At 42.3% G+C, this 24,586-nt stretch overlaps 1 protein-coding gene across 4 annotated transcripts in view; it reads right to left on the bottom strand.

Annotated features, from left to right (window-relative positions):
• LOC109869431 (synaptotagmin-2) overlaps nucleotides 1-24,586 on the bottom strand; it is a 72,706-nt gene that overhangs the window by 8,944 nt on the left and 39,176 nt on the right. Inside the window, exons 1-6 of one of the 4 annotated variants that reach the window (XM_020459585.2) lie at nucleotides 20,277-20,478; nucleotides 7,535-7,751; nucleotides 6,966-7,126; nucleotides 3,044-3,181; nucleotides 2,240-2,407; nucleotides 73-240 (exon numbers count right to left, since the gene is read on the bottom strand). In XM_020459585.2, the coding sequence (XP_020315174.1) occupies nucleotides 73-240; nucleotides 2,240-2,407; nucleotides 3,044-3,181; nucleotides 6,966-7,126; nucleotides 7,535-7,724 (825 nt within the window). In that variant the 5' untranslated portion in view covers nucleotides 7,725-7,751; nucleotides 20,277-20,478. Of the gene's footprint in view, nucleotides 1-72; nucleotides 241-2,239; nucleotides 2,408-3,043; nucleotides 3,182-6,965; nucleotides 7,127-7,534; nucleotides 7,752-20,276; nucleotides 20,479-24,586 lie in introns of those variants that run through there. The other 3 variants (XM_020459589.2, XM_031803394.1, XM_020459586.2) reach the window with 3 other exon arrangements.

Here is a 24,586-nt window from a genome sequence, read left to right as displayed (position 1 = left end):
TCTGAACTGATATTCAGAACATGATATTTCAAAGGACTGAGTGAAAGTGGGGAGATAGTACTCCACATTTACCTCTTCTTTCTCTGCACTGTCCAGGTCCCTCCACTCCTCCAGTGGCTGGGCCAGGTCCAGCTTGTGCAAGGGTAGTTTCACCTCTCCGATGACGTCGTGCTTAGAGAAGCGGTCAAAGTCAAAGACCTGCATGACCAACGTCTTGCCACCCATCTCTTGGAATGGAATCTGAAAAACATCAACATTACTAGCACCATCTTTTATAAATGTTACCCTCTGAAGCAAGAACACCTTTGCTTAGCTGAGGAGAGTGTTAACGAGTCTTTGAGAACAGGTTTGCCAATGCTATTTTAGATATTTTTTTTAACCTGTTCTACATACTTTGACCTTGAATGATGAGAGCCAGACATGCACAAATAGCTGTATGTAGCATCCAAAGAATCTCACAATATGGAAGTGCATAAATGAGGGCAGAGTATCTTAGACCTCTTTGGTCATCTCTATAATGGGTCTGGGCTGTATTTCCCTGCAATGAGAGCTGATGCTCTCTCTGCCCCCAGAGAAGTGATGGGCGTATGGGAATGATTAGTGGGATAAGAGGAACAGAGGGCCAGAGCCAGCCTGAATTCTGTGCTGCTCACCCAGCAGAACCAAACAGTACAGCCTGTCAGCAGTCAGGAGGAAGGGAGGTGGCGTTTTCCTTTAACTGGATTGCAATCCCATCCTATCCCCTGCTCAGATCAGATCAGCTCAGCTCAATCCCATCCTATCCCCTGCTCAGATCAGCTCAGCTCAATCCCATCCTATCCCCTGCTCAGATCAGCTCAGCTCAATCCCATCCTATCCCCTGCTCAGATCAGCTCAGCTCAATCCCATCCTATCCCCTGCTCAGATCAGCTCAGCACAATCCCATCCTATCCCATGCTCAGATCAGATCAGCTCAGCTCAATCCCATCCTATCCCCTGCTCAGATCAGCTCAGCTCATAGGCTTCAAAAGTTCTGCTTTATCACTGGCCAAGCTCTTCCAGTCACATTCTCTAGCCAGAATTGAGTTTAATGAATAGTCTATACATCTGATCTCCATCATATGCACACAGATGTGCACACACACACACGCTAACATTAATGAAAGCACCTGGGAACAGACTGTAGCTTTAATTAGATTCTAACATTGGGACGCTTGAGGCTATTCCTGGTTGCTGAAATTAGAGTCATATATATACACCGTACACATTAGACAGTGGTTACACAATATCTGAAGAATAGCTTGTAAGTCATGGTTCATAAATCATCTAATAATGTCTTTGAACTTCAGATATTACCAGATATATGGAATTTTTATGATAGTTTTATACAATAGGGATATATTTCTACCCTAATTTAATTAAACAAACACGAGGGAAAAATAGAGATTGTTTTAAAGGAGGACTACTCTTATAAAGAATACATGTGTGTAAAAGCATCTGAGCATCTACACATGCAAGGCGCTGACTCTTGTGGAGGCTAGCTGGTATCAGATGCAGGGAGTCTGCAGTGGATTGGGGAATCTCCATTATTTAATTTATCCGTTATTTTACCAGGTAAATTGACTGAGAGCACGTTCTCATTTGCAGCAACGACCTGGAGAATAGTTACAGGGGAGAGGAGGGGGATGAATAAACCAATTGTAAACTAGGGATTATTAGGTGACCGTGATGGTTTCAGGGCCAGATTGGGAATTTAGCCAGGGACACCGGGGTTAACATCCCTACTCTTACGATAAGTGCCATGGGATCTTTAATGACCCCAGAGAGTCAGGACACCCGTTTAATGTCCCATCTGAAAGACGGCACCCTACACAGGGCAGTGTCCCCAATCACTGCCCTGGGGTATTGAGATATTTTTTTAGACGAGAGGAAAGAGTGCTACTCCTACTGGCCCTCCAACACCACTTCCAGCTGCATCTGGTCTCCCATCCAGGAACTGACCAGGACCAACCCTGCTTAGCTTCAAAGCAAGCCAGCAGTGGTATGCAGGGTGGTATGCTGCTGACATAATTATGAGGTGTTATCTGAAACATCAGTCCAGCAGATGAATCGAATGAGAGAGAAAGCATAGCTGATGCATCAGGCTTTGGGAAACTGTCTGTTCATCCACCATAGTTTAGGACTATTAGATTTATCTTTATAATTCTGATATACGGTATAGGAGAGAGAGAGAGAGAGAGATGAAAGTACAGTAGCCTACCTTGAAGATGAAGGTCTCATTGAAGGTAGGATTCAGTGTCTTCTTGTGCACTTTGGTGGTAAAATGCTTCTTCTTGTCTGGGAGGACGTAGACCTTGACATAGGGGTCAGAGGTGCCACCGCTGTCCATGGAGAGGAGATCAGCTGCTTGGAGGAGGCCCACTGTGAGCTGGGGGTTAGGGGTCAGGGGTCAGTCAATCTGCCTCAATGCACTACGTACCCAGAAAGTGTCAGCTCACAGTTCCGGAGACGACCTTCTGTTCTTGGAACAGATATTTATTTGAACAGATGAAAGAAAGCCTTTGCTTTATGCTTGTATAACACGTTACGATGCTTTAGTCTGTTGTGAGGTCCTCACGGTCTCAGTGAACAAAGAAGATTCTCCACAGAAGAGTAAGAGGACGGAGCAAACGCTGCGTAACAGGTCAAGGAAATCCATTCATACGTTGCTTATATAACACAAACAAGGAATGGAGTCTTGGTAAAAGTTTGACTGATTTTATCCTGAAAGGATAACTGTAGAATGATGGGTTGAATCAATCCTTTAGTGTCAGAAATGTCACATTTACTGCTGTCCTTGGCTTTTGCCCAACCAAGACATATTCATTCAAAGCTGCATTTATTTGGAGGCTAAAAAACACTCACCAAATGGCATAAATCAATTGCTTTGAAAACTAACTTGGACTAAAGGCTTAGGCTGTTTGTGCACTGAAGCTTATTTTTTGACTTTTTCCCAACACAGTAAAATAGTCTATTTAAGCTAATGGGTCGTAAGAAAGCCACCTGTTCAAGTCAAAACACCCACCTTGTTGTCCTGGAAGTCATAATCTATGGAGTACTGAAGCTTCCCGAGCTTTTCTTTCTCCTTCACCTCTTCCTCTTTCTCATCTCCAGTCATACCAGTCTCAGCGTCATCTTCATCATAATCATCATCGTCCTGTTTCTAGAATGACAAGGGGGCCGGAGGGGGCAGAGGGGGCGTCAGACATTTGAACAGAGAGAGTAAAGAGCACCTATAGGTTCTTCTTCAGCAGTCTGGTTAGTCACAGCAGCCATCTACCTGCCACTTCCCCCCAGTTTGTTTACCCAGATGTTACCAGTGCAGTGTGCACATCTTTTCATACATGACCTTAGTTGCAACATGACTTGATTTCACTATTCCTTGGGTGACACCATTTGCTTTTGCACTCTATATTCATCGTTCATTATTTACTGTATAGTCATTGACAGAAGAGAGAAATAGAGGGATATACTGAATGTTAAAAAAAATAAGAAAATGTGAAGTAAAACAGTCAATATGTAGTCAGAGTTTGCAGCAGGGGTAGCCCCAGGCAGGACAAATGCTGTGCACCCTATAGATCTTATAAAAGCATCCTTGAGGCAGACATGTACTATAGATTGGATCAGATCTGAGATTGTGATCGCTGTAACTACTCATGCTTCTGAAACGTTGAGGATCTATCCCATTGCAACACTCAGAGTGATAATAGAGTGATAAGAGTCAAATATACCACAACATGTCCTGCCGTGATTACACCTCCACTGACATAATCATCGTAATTACTGAAAAAGCAACACTTGTCTACAGCAGATATGAGCTAATAACTTCTGCTAATACACAATGCTTGTTACAGATGTATTGTACAGTATCTATAGTTATTGGTAACATTTACAAATCCCATTGTCAGTTCATATGATCATAGAATTAACAAAATAGCTAACCATGACACTATGGTAAATGAGAACTTGTTCTCAACTAGCCTACCTGGTTAAATAAAGGTGAAATACATATTTTTTTTAATGGTAGAATTACTGACCCATTTAAGGGATTTTTTTGCATACCTTTTTGAATATTCATTTTTAAATATTGTGCATGACACATAAACTATTCAATATGTAAATTAGTAGGGCCATGCTATTCACCGCAGAGCTTACCCTGGAAGAGGAACCGGGGCAGTCTGCAGCTCATTCTACGTTGTATTCTAAAACACAGACAGCCATCCACACACAACACACATTCACAGACACAAACACCCACCCAATTACTAACACATTCACACAGACACTGTATTCACCCTTGCACACACAGCCTTACATACTGTCTATACCTCACATTAACTGAGCATACTTTAACCAACAACAAGCATACGTAAGCACACAAGCCCACATACACTCCCTCTTCAAACACACGCATGCACACATACACACACACTCCATCTCTTTATAGTGGCATTCTGTAAATTTGTTGTGGTAAATGCTTTGCATTCGAGCATGCCAGGCCACACAATGCAGGAGAATACAGTAGTCCGTATAGAGAGCAAAATGTAGATGAAATGACTCAGTTCTTCCCAGTCTCTTATAGTCTTCTGATGTACATGTAAGGATTGTATCAACAACACTAATAATCTTGGTAGTCAAGATTGCATGCCTCGCAATCCTGAAAAACTGTGTACGTGACAATTGCACAGCCATGGGAAGTCATGCTATTTTGGAGAGTTCCAGTCTAAATCATACCATACATGCAGTGGGATTTAAGGATACCGAACGGTATGTCCGAAAGTATGCCCCCATTGTCATAACTATGATGACTTTTGGTTCGTGAGCTCATTCGTGGAGTTATGAAATCCAAATCTATGCGGTCAATTGGTGTACTGTACTTACCTCTGGGTTGTACATTTGAATCATGCTGTCTAACGAGAAGTCAAATGCGGCTCACGTTTTAACCAGTGGTCAAACTTTCTGGCCCACCATTCTTTCCCACTAACACCACTGCTCCAGGGAGGAAGGGACACGTTGACTAAAACCTAATGGGTCAGCAGCATCATGGGTCATCCAGGATAATTACTCTCAAGTCAAGTTGTGACCATTCAATGGTACCTTCTGAAAGGGCTTGAGTTGGTCTTTGTCAAGAGATACAAACCACTTTATCTCACCTTGATCTCTGAGCATATTTGCACAGCTGAATTTAGGTTGTAGAAATGACATATGAATTTCACACTCAAAGCAGAGCATGGAAAATACTTTTATAGTTTTATAGTTATAGTTACTGTAAAATACTTGTATTATCGTTACTGTAAAAGACTTGTATTATAGTTACTGTAAAATACTTCTGTGATGATTACTATGCACAATAATGTGCTTGATTAGATAACACGATTGTGCAAACATGTTTAATGATCTCAATGAGGTAAAGTTTCACCCATAATTTGACAAATAGCCAACCTCACCCTTTGCACATGCATGTTAGTGATCTCTACTGGGTTGCCTCAGTGCACTCGTCATCATTCATCAACCATAGGATGAGTTTCACGTTCATTTCAAAACCATCTCAAACATTTCCACTTCAGAGGTCATATCGTTTAAAAAATATATATTTTACCCAAATTGCAACCTCTCCATGGATACTCAAGACATCATCATGGCAGTCGGTGTGGCAACATATCAAATCAGTGGACTTGCGAAGCAGCTTAATCGCTCCCATAGCTAGACCCTCAAGCACCCACAGCACCTACAGTAAGCTTGCAAGACTTAGAAAGCCATAGCACCCACTGTCATCATTGCCAATCCCCTTCCACAAGCCCAGCCCACCACCACCTTTCCCCCTGCTCTGGTCTGCGCTTACACAGAGTGGCCAGAGAGGGGCGCCGCGTGCCGTCAGACCTACCGTAGGCAGAGAAGTCCACCACAGTCAAGATACACGGAGCACACATAAGACACAAAGCAGGAAGGAGGAAGAGGAGAGCAGAGAGAAAGGAAGATATTGAACTCACAGCAGACACCAGAGAGGGAAATTAGAGCAGAGGCAGAGTCAACAACTACACTATAGGGCCAAGGGAAAATGACACAGTCCTAGAACCCACCTGAGACAGTAACTGTAGACATTAACATAATCATACTCCCCTCCAAGCTCTAAAGGGGCACTGTGTTTTAATGAATTCCATCAGTGCTTGGATATTTCTGTTGTTGTTGTTGAATGTTAAATTGACTCTAAATGTACATCATAAAATGATCTATGGCACACTAGACATTTAGCCCCACATTACCACTATGGACTATTTAGAATTATAATTTTGCCGTGGCAGTTTTGTGCTACATGTAATTGGTACGCTTTATATTCCATCCACAATAGTATAATTCCCCATGCAAAAGTGCTCAGCTGTGTCATTTTTATCCAGGTCCCAATGCACAAGAGAAAGCGGGACTAAACATTTCTGACAAATACACAATATTTAACAACAAGAAATGAAGAAGGAAGGGCGAATGTTTTCTCGAGACGTTGACAGTTCAATGATGGGTTAAATTATCTACAAAATATTTAAATTGCTATAAATTGTAAATGTCTAGACATGGCTCAATTTTCACCATGCCATCCACTAAGTGATGTGGTTATTAACTAGGGGACAATAGTTCCTCTATGCTGCTATTGACAAATATTCTACTGAAAGAGCAACTTTTTGTTGAGTGTTTGTTGACATCTTATTTCTTATGTTTTATAACTATACATTTATTATTTCCAAGTCGGAATGATCCATTATCCAAAAAATCATTTTTTGGGGATGCATTATTTGGTACATATTCCTCAGGTTAAGCATCCACAATCTTTAAAGCTTTGCAGCGTTCTTGTCATTATAGCTTTAAGGCAATGTAGGCCAAAGTTAGTTTGTGTGAAATGCAGGGTCCTCCTTCATGACAACACCCCCCACCCCCCCCCCCAGGTTTGAACATACCTCTCCTTCTTTCATGTTCTTCATTCCCATTTCACCCTTCCCTTTCTTGCCCTTCTTGTTCTTCTTCTTCTTGCAACAGCACTTCTTAACGATGCAGAAGCAGCAGGTGAGAATCAGGGTAGCAGCTACCACAGCGATGGCGATGATGGCCCATGACGGCACTGATATACACACCCAAAATCACACACACACACAAACACAACAAACACAGACACACACAAACACATAACAAAAAAAGAGAACGGTTTGACATTTGACCAACCAATGATTTCTCCCTGCTGATTGATATGAGAGGCCAAAGTCATAGTATAGAGGCCCTTGCTTAGTTAACAATTACATTTGGTGCAAATTCGATTTTTAGAGAATGCCATTAGGAACAACACCACCTGATCGATACTGAATAATGGCATAATGGGCACGTCAATGGCTTCAGGGGAAGAACAGATCTAATTCCAAAGCCATTGTTTTTAGAGTATTATCAATAAAAGTCATGAAATCTCATCTGGACAGGTCTGAGTGTTAGTTGCTGTGCAACGTCCAGCCCAGCCTCTCACCAGACAGGCACTCACATGGGATCTTGTCGATCTCATTGAGGAACTTATTCTTGATGTCGTCGAAGTCGCCGTTCTTGACAGCCTCTGTGGAGTTGTCAGCTGCGGTGGAGGCCACGGGGCCAGGGGCCACAGTTAAGACAGCAGCCCCGGTGGGCTCAGGTCCGACCATGGCTTCAGGCTTTTTCTTGAACAGGTTCCACTTCATCCTAGACAGCTAGACCAAACACAGTCCCTATGAATAGAGAAAGAGGGCTGTTAACACCGATTCATAAAGGCCACACACAGGTCCTTAACATTCTGGACAATCTTGGAGCAAGGCTGTTGCTATTCAGGTGCATCATTTGTAATACTACACCGGCTCCTTTTAGCAGCACATTGTATCTATCTTTGCATTTTGCATCACGAATGCCTGAGCCAAATCAGTGTAGTAGTGTGAATAGTGTGAAGTTAAGTGCCAGAGCCAGCAAAAGACAGCTTTGATTCTCTGATGCTGGCTCTGTGCGTGGTCAAAACAGTTATTGAGTCACAAAGCTGTTATCGGGGCTAGGAGTCAAACTGCGACAAAACAGCAGCGGAGTGTGAGCAGAATTGTGTCAAGTGATGAGTGATTGAGCTGTAATCAGATTCAGAGAGGGGCTGTGAAGGATGACAAACCTAATGAAAGGAGACTTCTCTATCTGATTCCATTAAAGCAATGGCGATATTGGCAAACAAAAAGGATTTCTAATTTCTCAAGCGCCAATCCTCCGCTCCACTGATGAAGATACTGTCTGTCTCAATCGCTGCAGGTGAACACTTGAATGAAGTTGACAACAGAAAGGATCATCTGTATATTATTCAGAGGGACTAGAACTAGTTAGGAATGTGGTATGACACTAGAATAACGTATGTTCGCGACGTTATGCAAGTTGATGTTGCAGAAGACAAATGGCTTGTGGAAAGACTGCAACTACTAAATTGGCGAAGCGAAAGAAGACCATGAGGGGATAACAAATCATTTTTTAAGTGAATCATAAGCAGTAGTTGTATTAAAAACACATTTCCGCAACATTTCATTTTAAAAGAAAATGTTAGTGAGGAGGGAAATTCACCCACGCAATTACAGTAATAGTCAGTTAGGATTCTATTCAAACACTACAGTGTTTTTTTTTTTTAAAGAATGTTTGGAGAAATAACTTGCATTGTGGGGAAGACCACATTGCATTCAGATTTTCTCTCTGGGGAAGATTTTCAGTCTACAGACAGGAGCTATAGTGTACCATCATGCTATCTGTGTCACACCCCATGTAAACAGTGTTTTCCCTGACATCTCGCCTAATAGTTTCTCCTCTTTCTCCACCATCTTGCGCATCCTAAATGCTCTGTCTCAAGACTCTTGAGGCAGAAACTGGTCTGGATTTCATTACTCTTCCATTTAAACACATTCTATTTTGCTGAAATACAGTAGATAGGTCACAGAGTATCGTAAATAAGACATTTTAGTCATTTAGCAGACACTCTAATCCAGAGCAATTTACTCTGAGTGCATACATTTTCATACTTTCCATAATGGTCCCCCATGGGAATCTAACCCACAACCCCGGGCATAGCAATTGCCATGCTCTACCAACTGAGCAACACAGGATTATACATTTCAGTCTTGAATGTACTTACTACGACTGTGATATGTGATTCTCACCTAGCTATCTTAAGATTAATAACTGCAAGTCGCTCTGGATAAGAGCATCTGCCATAAATGACTAAAATGTAAATGTGAAATAACATCAAAGACTTTGAATGTTCAGCCAGCCTGTAAGCCAGGGGTGTTAGGGGAGGCGACCTGTCTGTACTTGCTCTGCCCAGAATTGATAGTAATTGCTGACATCCAGCCACTGGGGGAATCACAGTGTGGATCCTCCACCTGTGTAAGGCAAACCCACCCAATCAAATTCTTACAAATAGCACGCTGCGTCTGATTGGCTGTGGGGCATGTCTGTTACAAAACATGCCAAAAGTTTGATGGGCTGTATCAGGGGGCAGACATTTGTTAAACATGAGGTATGTGTCACACATAGCCAACAACAGTCATCATAGTCCAACTCTTGGCTGTGAAGACTTAGTGTTGGGTGTTTGGGTTGTGTGAGCAACAACCCAGTGATAATCACCAGCCAGCCAGGCTCTAAGGCAGGTAGATTTATCCTTCTGTTTGACCCTCAGGGCAGACTAGGCTATGCAGAACTGAATTAACATTGGGAGAGATGGTGCGGTGAAGCGTTTTATGTCTTCTCCTGTCGAAAGGTGGCAAGCCGCGGGAGGGCTCAGAGGACCAGGGTTAGTCCAATGCTTCATGGCAGTCATTATCCCTGCTTTATGATCAGCTCTTACCACTTACTGCTGGTGAATTCATTATAGATGGTGTTTTCCCTTTGAAGGCTTTAAATTCAATGAGAAATACCTCCTTTACAACACAAGCCAAATAAACAGCCAAACAAACATATCAATATATAGAACGCCTTTCTTCTGCCTTAATGCCCTAACTATATGTGTACAATGGTCTGGTCAATATCTTATCATGAATATGCTGTCTAAATACTACATGAAATGCAGTCTCCCATGAATCATTTTGTTTGACTATACAACTGGTCTGGACAGAGCTTTTCTAAACCTTGCCGTCACAATTCTAAAGGAACATTTACTCCATCTAGACGTGTCCTTAGAGGCAGCATATCAGACGAACAAAACATTGGCAAATACTTACTTCCACTGCTTTAAATGAAAAAGGTACTAACTAAACAACTAGCTACAGATCTGTGACCAGAAACAGCTTTATCTGTAGAGCTCCATCTCTCAGTGTGTTTCTCACGGTTAGTTAGTGACTCCTCTACTTCTCCTCATAACTTCAAACAAAATGGCTGTCCTCCACATCCCTGAGTAACATGGCTCCTGGTATGATCTGGCCCTCATCACTAAGCACACTGCCTCAGAATTGGATGCCAATCAAGGGCTCTTAGCCTGTATTCTTCATCTGCGTATAAACAGACTGGAATAAAGAGCAGCTCTCAGAAACCGTTGTTGACTTCAAATAATCACACCACAAAAGGTAGGAAATTATACAGCTCATTTGTGGTTTGCAGTATTTTTGCGAACTACCAGCTGAGATGTGGATGCTAGGGGAATTACTGTCAGTAAGCAGAGAGGAACGTGGCTTTTTCAAATCAACAATGTTTGGGTAGACTCAATGTTGGAGCGTTGGATAATCCTCAGTTCAATATTTACTCTGTTTCACTGACGAATGATGGCAAAGCTAGCTTAGGCAGAAAACTTCAATAAAGAGGCACTCTGTTCAATTGTCATTACCATGTACATTAGTAATGGGGGTGTATCTTGCTATGGTAGAGAGAAGGCATTACAGTAATTACAATCTAATTGCTGCATTACTTTGTTTTAGTATTTATAGGTCATTTTTCTTTTAGGGTTTTAAGCCCTTGAGTACTGAATAAAGCACATTCTAGTCACACCTCAGTATGTACACCACAGTATGGAAAGTTCTCTCTATATCTATCTATCAATCTATCTTTCTCTCACACACGCACACATACACGCATGCAAACACACCACATTGTGTTTCCCTTGTGTGTTCTGGTGTTCTCTTAGCTAACATATTACCCAGCTTAAACAAAAGTGAAATGTAATTATGGGCCAGACAGGTCAATGGCAAAGAAATCCAAACTTATCCCTTCAAAGGTACCCATGGGCAAGGCGCTTAGCTAATTATCCTACCACAGTCAAGAAAGGGCATAGAACAAACCAAAACATAGTGTATCATATAGCTACAGAGATCCTACTTTGCCGTCTGTGGATGATGTGACATACTTAAGACATACACTTAAAAACATACATGTACAGTATGCTGATGAGGTGTAGGAGGAAGTGGATGTGATTAACATGCACTGGCAGTGTGACAACATCATCCATGCTGAAGGGAGTTTCCTGCCTGGGCTGCTAGTAGCTCCATCTATATGCATCAGAGCGTCTGTTTCTCAGAGGGCTGATTAGCACGCCGGTCAGTCCTGGCAGAAAATAATCTGAGGACAGAGAGCACTAAGCACTGAGCAGTAGTAGTGCAGCTGCTACATTACACAACAACAAGTTCCCTGACTATGATTAATTAACACACTCGTACAGCCAGACGGATGGACAAGTCCTCTGTTTTCCCCTGGTCCCTGACAACCTCACCTCCATCCCACTCCATCCCACTCCTGCACAGCTGTTTGCTAGAGCCCTGCCTGTGTCCGGAAGTGAGCTAACATTTTGATTACACTCCCCTTTACTCTACTTGGAAGGAAAATACATCATTCTAAACCATGGCAAAGCTGGTTGATATTCCTCTGTATATTCAGCTCAAAATGGTCACTTCATGTAAAGGGAAAACTGGTCATACGAGCATGTGGGCTGTGGCTGGGGGGCAATGTTGCTGGGATGCTGGGAGCAGTCGGGCGGTAAATTAAGTATTGGACGGTGGGCATTGTGAAAAGGCTGTTATATTCACAAGGACTGTTAGCTCAGCTAAGGTCAGCCGTTGTGATGGTTGGCTGTTAGGGTAGGTTTGACAGCATTGACGGGGGCTCTGTGAGATACAGGGTGATCTAATGTATGACCCCAATGGGAAGTATTAGCCCCCCGCAGCACAGCAGGCCTCTGCCTGTCATCTGGGACTGTATGGGTGGTGCGTATGACCTGCAGATGATCCAGCCTGCATTCTATACATTCATTTGAATGACATCTTACTGCTACATGGAAATTGTACTGAGCAGTGAAGACAGTCAAGACAGCCTTTTTACTCAGATAGTCCTTTATAGGCCTTAGATTTGTGTATTTTCTAGAGAGGTGTACATATTTGTCCTTTCCATTTTAACACAGAGCAATTATATCCATCCAAATTGCACAGAGCAACTCTTGGCACAAATTAATTGCAATAAGTTGACAAAGAAATTAATTTAAAAAAAATTGCTCCAAGACATGACACGGCACGGCGACATCATAAACGAACATCAGCGTCTTGGTTACGCTAATGGAAATAGAATAAATATTGTCTGTAGTCACGTTGATTCACTCCTGGAGTCCTGACGATGCCCTCCCCTGAGTATATTTGAGCTGATCATCCCAGTACTATAAGAACAGAGGGACATAACTTAAATTAGGAGCCAGCCAGCCAGCCAGCCACCAGCCAACCAGCCAGACAGACAGACAGACAGATGTAAGGTTGAACAGAACACCTTTTTTGGATATAGCCTATTGTGGTTTTTCTTTATTCGACTGAGTACCCAAGCCTTCACTCTAAACATATTAAGCCCCTCCTCCTATAGAACAACTCTTATACTTACTAGGCTTATAGGCCTACCTCAGGTGATTCGTTTCGTGATTTTCTTTTTTTGCATTAGAATGCTAGCCAATAGGTCAACTTGAGTTTCCACGCATCTTAACTGACTCTGAGAGAAGTTGAGCGAAAAGGCTTCTGGTGCCATTTCAATTAGATATTATGTGCAGATTTGTTTCCTAAACTCTTTACTTCCCTTGGCAAGGCAATTTACCCCTGCTGAAATGGACCGGGGGCTCCCAGAGCCTTAATGGCCTAGTTTGAGCACAAGTTTTAATAGGATTACTGTGAAACTACTAGAATGGCTGCTGCCTCTGCTTATGTATCATCTGATGGAGAAAGAGATGAAGAGGCTGATCTGGACTGACTGACTGGCTCTGCTTATGTATCATCTGATGGAGAAAGAGATGAAGAGGCTGATCTGGACTGACTGACTGGCTCTGCTTATGTATCATCTGATGGAGAAAGAGATGAAGAGGCTGATCTGGACTGACTGACTGGCTCTGCTTATGTATCATCTGATGGAGAAAGAGATGAAGAGGCTGATCTGGACTGACTGACTGGCTCTGCTTATGTATCATCTGATGGAGAAAGAGATGAAGAGGCTGATCTGGACTGACTGACTGGCTCTGAAACTAAGTTATTTCAAATATTTGGTTGTTGAGATTGCCACAAATGTCTCATGAGTGCAGTCATTATGGATATTTTCGGACTGAATATAACAGTATAATAAGTACAAGAGACAGTGGAAAACACTTTGGTACTTATCTGGGTTTCTTTCAAAGACAGCTGGCTGCTGAATATGTCACAAATCACTATGTTTAATTAATGTCCACTGTATTTGGTGGATGATGACTAAAGGTGGTATTTGAAGTGTTATCTGTCAGAGAGAGACACAGGCAATCCTCTCACATAGCTAGCTCAATGTTTGGAGCGTTTGCCCCATTTTCTTTGACAGTATTTTTCGCTGCAACCTCCTACACATTATCTGCAGCAGCAATTTCTCTGTCTCCAATAATCAAAATGTTAGGGGAATGTGATCTAAATAAAGCTGTGTACTTTAGACAGAAGCTTTTCTACTAACACAGCCAACAACCATTATGTAGCAAACAACAGTCATTCTCACAGCAGGTTTATGGAGCTCTTAGCTCAGTCTATAACGAGGACAGAGTCAGATACGTTTGGAACTAGTCGCAAAGCATGTACAGTGCCTTGCGAAAGTATTCGGCCCCCTTGAACTTTGCGACCGTTTGCCACATTTCAGGCTTCAAACATAAAGATATAAAACTGTATTTTTTTGTGAAGAATCAACAACAAGTGGGACACAATCATGAAGTGGAACGACATTTATTGGATATTTCAAACTTTTTTAACAAATCAAAAACTGAAAAATTGGGTGTGCAAAATTATTCAGCCCCTTTACTTTCAGTGCAGCAAACTCTCTCCAGACGTTCAGTGAGGATCTCTGAATGATCCAATGTTGACCTAAATGACTAATGATGATAAATACAATCCACCTGTGTGTAATCAAGTCTCCGTATAAATGCACCTGCACTGTGATAGTCTCAGAGGTCCGTTAAAAGCGCAGAGAGCATCATGAAGAACAAGGAAAACACCAGGCAGGTCCGAGATACTGTTGTGAAGAAGTTTAAAGCCGGATTTGGATACAAAAAGATTTCCCAAGCTTTAAACATCCCAAGGAGCACTGTGCAAGCGATAATATTGAAATGGAAGGAGTATCAGACCACTGCAAATCTACCAAGACCTGGCCGTCCCTCTAAACTTTCAGCTCATACAAGGAGAAGACTGATCAGAGATGCAGCCAAGAGGCCCATGATCACTCTGGATGAACTGCAGAGATCTACAGCTGAGGTGGGAGACTCTGTCCATAGGACAACAATCAGTCGTATATTGCACAAATCTGGCCTTTATGGAAGAGTGGCAAGAAGAAAGCCATTTCTTAAAGATATCCATAAAAAGTGTCGTTTAAAGTTTGCCACAAGCCACCTGGGAGACACACCAAACATGTGGAAGAAGGTGCTCTGGTCAGATGAAACCAAAATTGAACTTTTTGGCAACAATGCAAAACGTTATGTTTGGCGTAAAAGCAACACAGCTCATCACCCTGAACACAACATCCCCACTGTCAAACATGGTGGTGGCAGCATCATGGTTTGGGCCTGCTTTTCTTCAGCAGGGACAGGGAAGATGGTTAAAATTGATGGGAAGATGGATGGAGCCAAATACAGGACCATTCTGGAAGAAAACCTGATGGAGTCTGCAAAAGACCTGAGACTGGGACGGAGATTTGTCTTCCAACAAGACAATGATCCAAAACATAAAGCAAAATCTACAATGGAATGGTTCAAAAATAAACATATCCAGGTGTTAGAATGGCCAAGTCAAAGTCCAGACCTGAATCCAATCAAGAATCTGTGGAAAGAACTGAAAACTACTGTTCACAAATGCTCTCCATCCAACCTCACTGAGCTCGAGCTGTTTTGCAAGGAGGAATGGGAAAAAATGTCAGTCTCTCGATGTGCAAAACTGATAGAGACATACCCCAAGCGACTTACAGCTGTAATCGCAGCAAAAGGTGGCGCTACAAAGTATTAACTTAAGGGGGCTGAATAATTTTGCACGCCCAATTTTTCAGTTTTGATTTGTTAAAAAAGTTTGAAATATCCAATGAATGTCGTTCCACTTCATGATTGTGTCCCACTTGTTGTTGATTCTTCACAAAAAAATACAGTTTTATATCTTTATGTTTGAAGCCTGAAATGTGGCAAAAGGTCGCAAAGTTCAAGGGGGCCGAATACTTTCGCAAGGCACTGTATGCACTGCTTCGGGGTGCTTTCAGAGAATGTCAAGAGACTATGGTCAAATCTTACAAAATGTCAAGAGACTATGGTCAAATCTTACAAAATGTCAAGAGACTATGGTCAAATCTTACAAAATGGAGTGCCCACATTCAAAGGGCTAAAGACAATGTAGTGTCCTGCAGTTTGACTCTGACCTGGAGCCTTCTGGGCTTGTGCCACACTGAATGCCCCCAATAGTCTAGTAGTGTATTAGTCTGCAATTAGGGAACTGTAATTTATTTTAATTAAAGCTTGCAATTAAATGAATAGGCATTGAGCGGCAGTATCCAGCTGACTCATTGCAGCCCTAGCCCTGTCTCATCAAACCCAAAGGCATGCTTGTCTACTAGTGTTAACCCGTCTCAAAGACCACATCAGAGTACATTAGTTTAGGATCAGGAATACAGCATGCCATTGGGTTGTGATCTTTACTCTGAAAGATATAAAAATGAGGAATCTAATCTCTGGGCATTAGACAAATATTTGATAGCAAGAAGACATTCAATAATGCACCAGGTCTGGAAAGGGTTCAGCTTATCAGGTTTCCACACCAATGCCTACAGTAGGTAAGAACATTCTTCCCCATCCCCAATTCTCCCATTCCTGTACAGACAGGGATCTCTCCAGCTTAATGCCATATAACCAGGGAGGGTGACATTTGCACATTCATACAGCCATTGATCACCACTACTTTGTCATCAGCTCTGCTTGAGCAGTCCCTTAGGAGAGGACATTTACAGGGACATGGAGTCACACATACACACACACAAACAAACACGCACGCATGAACACAAAGCCCTGCTGTGAAATGTATTGTGGACACCTGGCAGTCCGGCTAAAGTTCAATCCACCTGCAATACAGTGCAATCCAAGTCTTTTCACGGTCGATAGCTTGTATAATTTCATTCCCTCGTGTCACTTCAACTTCAATTGTCACAAAACCACTTCCAAGTAAAAGAAAAGCCTTGTGGATGATCTGTTTGAACTGAACCAAAGAAAAGCTTTCTCTAACATTTAACATTGTGTCCTGACAGTCCCAAAGGATTTACAAACTGTCTGGCGTGGATAAAACAATGGTAGCTAACTCCTACCTGCAGCTGATTGTGACTCAGCTATTATCTGAGGGGTCGTTCAGAATACTCAGGGTCAGGGTTGCTGTTTGAATGCCGTATGAGGCCTGGGCTGGGATCATTTACAGTCCCATGTCTTCCTCTTCCCCTCCCCCAACCCCATTCCCCAGCCTGTCCCCAGATAGGCCGATTAATCATACTGCCACAGAGATAGTGAGCCAATCTGCATGTGAAGCTGTAGTGAAAACAGAGAAAGAGCCGGGCTTCTGCAGCAATGCAGATAGGACGACATCTATTGGGATCCCAACAGCCTCTTGTTTCAAAATGGAGGGCAAACACAATGGATGCTCCTGCAACGATAACCCAAGGTTTCTGTGTCAGTTACTGGATGACATTCCGAGTCACGTTTTATAAAGGAAATTGGATGAGACCATGTTTGAGAGACCTGGAATAATAACCATGTTGTCCAAACATAATGATAACACATTATTAATCAAGAGAATAATTGGAAATCTCTAACCCTCGTTGTCATTGGCAGAGAGATTCAGTCCCCTTCTACTCTGTAAATATACGACTTATTATCTAGCCCAAGTAACTTCCGGACAACAACAACCCAAAGCTATCTGCAGATCTAAATGCGGCCTGCTGCTTATCTTTCACCTCTGCAGATTAAAGAGTGTTGAAAATGCCTTGTCAGCAGCATGGCGGTTGGCAGAAGGTTGGGATTGATGACAGGGCCTGGACCGTCCACTCTGCCTCTCTCTGACCCATCTGCCTGGCAGGCAGCACAACATCACGAGGCCAGACCGCCTCTATCACTCTCTCACCTTCACCTGGCTGGCATGAAAAGGTGGACAGCTGACCATTCACAAATGTTGTTATTGTTGGGTTGACGTATCAGATGAAAGAGTCACAAATACTAATCATATGCATTCATTTGACCTCTGATAGCTGGTAGCTCTGCAATCTGAAAACGGAATTTGGACCTTGAGAGATTGTTAGTAGAGAACAAATAAAAAATGTATGCTCTGGGTTCAGCCTTTGAAAAACATCCTTTAGTCTCGTATCAACTAAAATATATAAAGTTCAAAGATTTTAGTTCCCATGATCTGCTTGCTGTTGCTAGTCGCTCGTATATTAGAGCCGTGGTGAAGGGAGAAATAGTATTATCCCTCGTTTCTCGTAACAAACAAGTCCATACCTAATGAACCGACTCTACATTTGCCTTTAAGACTGTGCTGGGTAAAGCACAGGAATCATGAAGAATGAGGAAGTATGCATTACAACTCAAGAATTACACACATTAACCCACATACAAAATAGGCAATCACTCACGAATGAATACAAAAAGCATGATTGATTCCACCCAGGAAATGATTAGGGAAGCGACAAGTATCTGAAAGCTGTCACTTGCAGTACTGGGCTGTTTCTTTACAAAACAGCTGCAGGAGCTCTTGAGATGAGAGCAAAATGGACACTCCGGTGGACACTGTATGTACACTGTGGGAAAGGAGGACAGGATACACAGAGTAGTTCAAATGAGGCTCTATTCTAAGTGTATTTTAGTGGGACACCAGCTGTCAATTCATGGTGGAGGCTGACAAAAACCAAAAGCTGGTGGACTTGAAAAGCCACCAAGGGATTCGTCAGGCTGAGATATAAACGTGTTGGAGGCTGAAGAACGTTATCTTCCAACAGTCCACAATCTAGGTCATTTTAAAGCAATTCTTTGCCGCAATCAAAAAGTGAAGGGTGTTGTTTTACCGGCGCTATGGATTTCAGTCAATGATGGATTTCAGGCCATGAGGGTGCCTTTTTGTTTTCACATAAGATGTATTGCAAGTACAAGTTGAACGTAAAAACACACTAGAGAAATCATTGTGTAGTTGGTCATTTTCAATTATTCTTAGGCACCCTTTGCATTGTGGTGTCATACTGTGATAGTCATGGGGTCGGAGTAGTCATGTGACCACTCCGACCTCTGAAATTGATTAGCTGAGTGTGAGTGGTACAACAGCAGAGACTGAGACTCTGTCTCCGGGGACAGGATCAATGTGGTTGGTTGGTTTGCATTTCAGGAAGTCACCTCAGGACACAGAGCCTGGTGGAGGGCAGAGACTGTAATCTACAGTACGTAAGACGCTTCACTTCCACTTCCGATGGAATGGCGGAAATACTTACACGCTTGACTCAAATTACCATGTCACAACAATTAACATTTGTGGCTCTCATCTCAATAACATATAAAACTACCAACAAATACATGTATCCTGATTCAAAGGCACTTTGTGATATTTTCATATGAAAAAGCTGTATGAAATAATCCATATCCTTCGTTCTGATGCAGAACTCCATCAGTTTACTGTCCTGACTATGTATGGGCAGGCTGCTGCAGAGCCGAGCCAAACAATGCGAGTCAGCAGCACTGTCGAGGTGTGAAGTGACCAGCCCCAGATAGCCAGGGCTTTGTCCTTGGAACTGTCCCCTCACAGCTCTGCCTGCCGGCCTGCGCTGGCTACACATCCCACATTACACATAGTAAAAAAAAAGAAGCATCCTACAGCACTTCATAAAACCCCCATGGCCCCTCTTCGGTCTCCTCTCTCCATACTGCTCAGCATATCTGTCAGCCTCTGTCTTATCTGCTCCTCCTCTGTCCTGTCTTAGCCTACACACAGAGTCTATTTGAGTGCATGGTACACCCTAGGCTCCTGTCCTAGCATAGAACAGGTACAGACAGTGCAATAGACTGGTGTTTGTTAGGCGGGGTGCCGTGTGTTTGTAGCTGCACCACGTTCTGGTTCCTGACAGTGCAGGACAGGGTGAAGTGTTAATAGACGCTGGTGGGATAAACAAAGCAGCTGTCAGCAGGGCTGCCTCCTGGAAATGTTCCAGGAAAATAGGTAGCTACTCCACTACACTACACACAGAACCACCCAGGCTAAATGAGCCATGGCCAATGAGAGTGACTTACTGTATATTCACAACCATAGTGTTCATTCAAAGTCCCTAAAGCAAAATATAACATATTAAAATATATATATATATATATAATATCCCAAGCCAGAACTGCAATTGGTCACAGTACAAACTGAGATAAAACAAGGAGCTAAGAGGTTTGTAAATTACATAATTTCACAATCTTTTAGAATCTACAAATGTCACAACATGTAAGATCGAGCTTGTCATAAAGGCGTATACAGTATGCACTAGAAAAGAACATGCAAAGCAAAGAATATACATCCCTTCACCAATATTCTCCAACTGTGTAGTGCAAGCAGAGATCAGATCCATCGAGTCACAGTGCAACCTCCAGCACTAACTGAGTTTCCCTACAGTACAGTTTCAGCACCGGACAGCGGCATTTAGTTTCACTTCACAAATATCACTCCTTTCCATTGCATAGTCTTCAATATTCCCCCATAAAGAATTAGAGCCAGGCAGGGAAGAAAGGTTAGAATACACCTTACCAGAGCAATCTCCTTGATCCTAATATCCACAATGGATGGGCCAACCCATTCACCAGAGAGGCACTTAAGGGTTAATGTAACAGTGCCTTAATAACGTCCCTCGATCGCTCGCCCATCAGCCCAAGAAACTGCAGTCTTCCTCTCACTGTTCCTGCTGCAGCAGTACTCACTCTCCTGTACACACACACACATGAACGTACACACACACACACATTCTCTCTCTCTCTCTCTCACAACCCCCACCCTTCCTTCTCTCAATCCCCTCCTCCTCTCCCTCATCTCTCTCTCTCTTCTCCCTCCTCTCTCCCTCCTCTCTCCCTTCTCTCTGTGCCTTTTTTTTGCTTCCCCCACTGAGTGAATCCCCCCTCCTTTTCCCTCTCTCCTCTCCCACGCATCTTCCACCCCCTCCCTCCACTCCAGCGCTCTCTCTCTCTCTCTCTCTCTCTCTCTCACTCACTCAGCCTCCTGATTTGAGATGCTGCTCACCCTGTGCTGTATGCAGCACTCCTCTCTGCCGCCCTGCTCCAACACTGAAGGGCAACCCGAGAGAATCAATATGCAATACTGTCAAACCCACATCAAGAACCTAGCGGCATTTGAAACAAACCCCACCCAAGACCTCTGGGAATTCTACAGAGTCTAGCAGCTCGGGGAACGATACAGAGTTTAGCTGTCAGGAAAGGAAAAGGAGGAAAAAGACAACATGATAACAGGATGGGGGTAAAAAAAGAGCCAATGGGGAGAGTAAGAGTCTGTAAAAATGGATGTAAGGTAGAGTGAGAGAACAGAGGAAGAATAGAGAAAGCTTTCTGTGGCACACACACTGCAGCCAGAAGAGGCAGTTTGACACTGAATGAGTGACTGCTGAGAGATTCTCTTTCAGATGCTCACTAGGCTCTTTGAAGCTGGGAGTATGGCATGTTTACGCTACAGCAACAGTACATGACTAATGTTGGTCCACTGTCACACGCACACACGCGCACACACACACACACACACTCACTCACTCACTCACTAAAGTCTTTGCAGCAGAAATGTTACTGTCATGGATGCATGGAACAATGTTAACTTAACTGTAGTTCATATTTTCTGTAAGGGCTCAAATCCAGCTGGCATCTCACAAGTAGCTATAAAGAGATTGACAGAAGCTGTGAATCAGCAGTGGGTCTTGCTGACTGAACCTTTCCTTGCCACACCTTTTCCAAACTGCTGTGACAAAAGCAAAGATGGATTACAGTAATCACTGTGGCAGCAGCAGTAGCCCTACAATATCATTTATGTATTACTGTAGCAGTACTGGTTGATGTAGTCAAAACAATCACAAGAGCAGTAGTAATTTCATAAAAACATTGCAAACACACTCTAGCTTTCTCATGGATTTCTTTCCTTAGCTTACTGTTTCAGACCTTCATTTGGGTTGTCTTAGTACTGGCACAGTCCATGTATTTGTCCTCTTTTGCAGCATTTTTAAAAATAGTATATGATGGCGCCTCTGTACGGTCGGACCTTTGCTGTGCCAGACATTTCAGAGCCCTCTGGGCTTTTTATAGTGTGTCACGGAAAATTATCATCTTCCCATAAGGGAAGCTGCCTCCTAAGTGGCCACCGATGAGCACTCCAAAATGAAATCAATAAGGCCTCAATCAGTGGGAACGAAACAGAGAGGGATGGCCTTTCTCAATTTCACAACTCAGGCCTGGAGAAACAAGAGGAAGTGTAATTTGTTCTCTGCTCCTGCAAGACCTGACAATAGTCATTTCAATTCCATGCTTAATAGATGGTTACTAGGCCGGGCTTGGAAATGATCCAATAATTATGAGTCAATTCACTGAGTCTGTCACAGTGATTTGCCATGTACAGGGCTCTACAGTGTGACCATTTTACTCACATATGCGCCTAAATATTTTGCTGTGCAATCTGGAATGTATATTTAGGAGCACCAGTACGTACACCTAGAAAAATGTACAAAGTCTAGCTTTAATTTCTCAAATATTTTTTATTTTGCTCCTACATTTCTTTGCGTGCACCTAGATCTTTCAAATTATGTGCACATGTGCTCCTGATGTACTGGAATGACTGAAATGGAACAGATTAGAAAATACTAGTGATGGGAGGGAAAACATTTTTTACAGTTACATATCGCAATACTTTAAATCCATGTATTTTTTGCTGGCGCTAGTCAGCTGTATGTGCCCCAAAACGCTGTTATTTTTCATCCTATAGCTTGTTCTCCATCTTACTTTTAAAGAGTGATCCAATATGACTGATCAAAACGAACATTTTCATGCTCTCTCATCTCTTTGCAACAGACATATATTGAGCAATATGTTTGGAACATCAAATTGCAATAAAATCGCAGTATTTAATCTTAAACATATACAGTGCCTTCAGAAAGTATTCACAGCCCACGACTTTTTCCACATTTTGTTGTGTTACATCCTGAATATAAAATGGATCAAATTCAGATTTTGTGTCACTGGCCCCATAATGTCAAAGTGGAATTATGTTTTTAGACATTTTTACAAATTAATTACAAGTGAAAAGCTGAAATGTCTTGAGTCAATAAGTATTCAACCGCTTTGTTATGGCAATCCTAAATAGTACACATCTAGCTTAACAAGTCACATAATAAGTTGCATGTACTCACTGTGTTGTCGTGTCTTTGGCTATCATTAATGTGATGACGATTGTTTTATCAAATCGATTAACTATGTTTAATTATATGATGATTAAATAAATCATGTAACAATTAACTCATCAGCAAACTTGGGGCACCACGCAAAAAGTTTATTTAACGAGTTAGCGTTTTCCAAATGAACTCCTAAAGATATAAATATCTCTTACATTTCAGTCATCAATCAGTCATTAATTAACTTTGTTTTACCATCTATCAGTCTCATTCTGAACATCGCAAAATCCTTGGATATTTGCACGAACCCTAGCATCAATGATGAATCAGTGATATTCAAATTGGCTTAATTATTTATTTACTAACTAACTAAATAATCACACAGAATTACATAAACACAAACAGAATAGGTTACTCATTGATTACTATATACTGCAATGAAAAGTCCCTAGTGGACTAAACCGATATGACGGCTTGTTACACAAAATGAAAAGGGAGGGGCATGTAAGAAAGAGCAGGTAACATACACACAGCTGATATTTACGATTGTATGCCTTTGTTGTCTCTCTGTTGAAATCGGTGGTCCGTCTGGGGAGTAATTTGACAGAAAGTCTCTGGTTGTGTCTGTTTGAACAGATCATCCAGAAGTACCAATGGTCGTTGGAAAGGGAAATGTTCTTTCGAATGGATCTTTTCAAAGTACCACCTGGTGGTTCTCGGGCTCATTTCGTTAGAATATATACTTTAGAGGTGTCTATAGTGGTGAGAGGAAATTGTTCTTCTCTCGTCTTCGGTCGAGTTTCCTAGACTATTTTACATATAAAGCTGTAGACTGTGAATGTGTAGTCTTGTAGTTTCCTTCACCATTTCAACGTGTATAGCTGGCGCTGCACGAAGCTGGTCTGGTGGAGTCTAACCATTCGTGACGTCCGGTTCAACACCGTTCCCCTGCTTGGTCTAATGTACATTTTGTCAGAAGTGGATTTTATGCAGTCTGAGATGCCGACATAATGCCTGTGCTCACATGGGTGTGGCCACTGACTTGGTTAAGACTTCATATGAAAAACAATTCTCTCATTTAGAAGGCTAACATCACATTACATCTTCTCACAAATAGTTTCATATTTAATCCTATCAGTTCCCCAACATTTGGATGTGAATCTCATCACTGGGAAATATACACATTCAGAGATACAGTTATGTTGTTATACTGTCCTTCATGGGATCCCAAAACAAAACTGATCTGACATAATTGTTCTTTAAGTGCCCACAGACCACTCCATCCGCTTGGACTATATTTATGACCGGTCATAAAACTGGTGGGGGGAGAGAGAGAGAGAGAGAGAGAGAGAGGGGGGGGGGAAGGAAAATATGGCACCTATAATCCTCAACCAACAGGGCAAGTCATGACAGTGTGCAAAAATAGTGTTTAACATGATTTTTGAAATATATATTATCACGTTACCCTTTCTCTCTTTTTTTAGGTAATTCTCTCTCTCTCTGCTGTATACCCATCTTCCAAACAAAACAAAGTGCATTTCAGCTGTGGTTGGCCCACTTTGAATCTGGCATGATGAGAGGGAAGGTAACACTTTCACCTAGAGCAGGGGTTCAGAAATATTTTCATTTGGGGCCTACCATCCGGAATTTACATGTTTTATTTAACCTTTATTTAACTAGG

This window comes from Oncorhynchus kisutch, linkage group LG24 (genome assembly GCF_002021735.2).
Source record: "Oncorhynchus kisutch isolate 150728-3 linkage group LG24, Okis_V2, whole genome shotgun sequence".
Taxonomy (NCBI): Eukaryota; Metazoa; Chordata; class Actinopteri; order Salmoniformes; family Salmonidae; genus Oncorhynchus; species Oncorhynchus kisutch.
The sequence above is the reverse complement of the archived record's forward strand: the minus strand, read 5'-3'. Positions and strand labels throughout refer to the sequence as shown.